General features: G+C 40.5%; 1 protein-coding gene across 1 annotated transcript; it reads left to right on the plus strand.

Annotated features, from left to right (window-relative positions):
- Nucleotides 1-550: 550 nt before the first annotated feature.
- On the plus strand, nucleotides 551-1,431 carry HSPB3 (heat shock protein family B (small) member 3). Its single transcript, XM_041747098.1, has one exon. It carries the CDS (start codon nucleotides 847-849, stop codon nucleotides 1,297-1,299), a length of 453 nt encoding a protein of 150 aa, XP_041603032.1. The 5' UTR covers nucleotides 551-846; the 3' UTR covers nucleotides 1,300-1,431.
- Nucleotides 1,432-2,364: the final 933 nt, after the last annotated feature.

A 2,364-nucleotide genomic window follows, 5' to 3' on the forward strand; every position in this document is an offset into this window, starting at 1 on the left:
CAAACAGTTCAATGCTATAACATTTCTCTCTCCCCTGTGGCTTTATTTTCATTGCTAAGTTCCCCATTCGATGGCCCCCTCAGCTCCTACCTGAGGTCTGACATCATTATCTAATTTAGTCATCTGATCTCATTTTTGATGAGTCAAAATGTAATAAACTCAGATGGCTTGGCTCAGATGTCCCTTAAGGACAAATGATGAAAAGATGAAAGAAAAGAAAATGTATAGGACAGAGGGCTGAGAGTTGGTTGAAGGTCTGAGATTTGAGAGAGAAAGAGTGTGTGTGTGTGTGTGTGTGTGTGTGTGTCTTAATTCCTAGTCAATTATAGCTACATTCATCCCTCCTAGCTTTGTACTTGGAGACAAGGACCAATGCAGTCTTAGCTCATATAATAAGATGAGTGTACATCTCTGGACTGTTCTAAGAAGCCACAGTCCCTTAGATCACCGCAGTTCCCAATGACAGACACTCACTCAGAGATTTCTTTTAAATGCTGTTACTGATTCTAATTCTCTTTTTCTCTTGAGGTAAGCAGAGCAGACACATTTGCCAAGGATAACTGAGAATGTAAGGATGATCCTTGCCTGGGCAGCCTGAGCGGGCTGTGTGCTAAATGCAACTTTGAACCATGCCCTATAAATAGCTGTTCATTGTCAGCGTGTGTGAAAAGACAAGAGTGGGTGTGTGGTGGTATGATTCAGGCCTAATTAAGTAGTTGCGTCTGCGCAGGGTTACAAGGAATAGCTGTTCCAACTGATAATCTAGTCAGTAGGCAAGGGGACAGTGTGCCTCTGACTGAACATAGACTGAACGAAAGCTCTACCATACTGGTTCTGCCTCCAACCATGGCAAAAATCATCTTGAGGCACCTCATAGAGACCCCAGTGCGCTACGAGGAGGAGTTTGAAGCTCGAGGTTTGGAAGACTGCAGGTTGGATCATGCTTTATATGCCCTGCCGGGGCCAACCACTGTGGACCTGAGAAGAGCCAGGGCAGCCCAGGTTCCTCCGGTGGACTCGGTGGCAGAGATGCCAACCCAAGAAGGCAAATCCCGCTTCCAGATCCTGCTGGATGTGGTCCAGTTCCTGCCAGAAGATATCATCATTCAGACCTTCGAAGGCTGGCTGCTGATCAAGGCTCAGCACGGAACCAGAATGGATGAGCACGGTTTTATCTCAAGAAGCTTCACCCGACAGTATAAACTGCCAGATGGCATTGAAACCAAAGATTTGTCTGCCATCCTCTGTCACGATGGAATTCTGGTGGTGGAAGTAAAGGATCCATCTGGGACTAAATGAAATCTTAGCAATCCCTGTTCAGACGGCAGGAGGAAGATTATAGCTCAGCCAATGGTACCACAGGAATATTTGTATTAATCATATTTGAGACGATTTTTATGAAGATTAAAAGTAGAGACATAGTTCCTGGTATGTTGAGGTTGTGTTTGTTATTCTTATTCAAAGAGGAAAATTGTTAAATGTTCTTATAGTTCAAAGCAATATTATTCTTACACCTGAAACATTGACAGTTTAATAGATGACTTAGATACTAGTAAAGACTCAGAACTGTTTCTTCATTACTCCAAAAATGCCACAGAAACTGCATTTGTAATAATTGATGGCAAAAGAGCCATACACATTTCTCATCCATTTTATGAAAACTTTTTATATTGCTAAAAAATGTTGATTCCCTTCACTTGACAAGCTTTTGTTTTCAATGAATTTTAATTAAAGTGGAATTTGTAAATTCCAAAGGTCAAAATATAGTACTTAGAAATTGGGCCTGAAATATATTTATGATTCATCACAGCTGTTACTGCCTTAAACATAATATTGGAATTTTCAGATATAAATTTTATTTTTAAAAGGTTCTAAATATGTACCTCATTTTTTAAAAGCTGAACTGAGTCTTATTTGAATCTATTTTTGACAACAGCATATGTTCTGTGGCTATTTCTGCAATATTACAAAGATATATGTTGACTCAGATTCTTATAAGTTTGTATTAAGTTTAGGAGACCACTTTTAAAAGTGTAATTACTGAACTGGAAGAATTTTAATCTATGTTCTTTGATGCTAGATTTTAGATTTTAGATTTTAGGAGACAGCAAAATGTACTGCATCTGCTCTCTCTGCATAATCCTTAGCTTTAAATAGCCTGGCAGGTAGTAGAGGTTTCCAGGCCAGAGCTTGCACGGGGGCTGAGATGGGCTGAGACATTGGTGGAGGTTAAGAAGTTGCTTTAGGAATACTGCCATCAGCAGCTGGTCTGTGACATTCCACAGATTTGCTATCTCATTCTGTACATGCTAAATATTTCTTGGGAGGAAGTAGCCGCTTTAACCCACACCCCACGTGTGCTGC

The sequence above is a fragment of the Vulpes lagopus genome, chromosome 3 (genome assembly GCF_018345385.1).
Source record: "Vulpes lagopus strain Blue_001 chromosome 3, ASM1834538v1, whole genome shotgun sequence".
NCBI lineage: Eukaryota > Metazoa > Chordata > Mammalia > Carnivora > Canidae > Vulpes > Vulpes lagopus.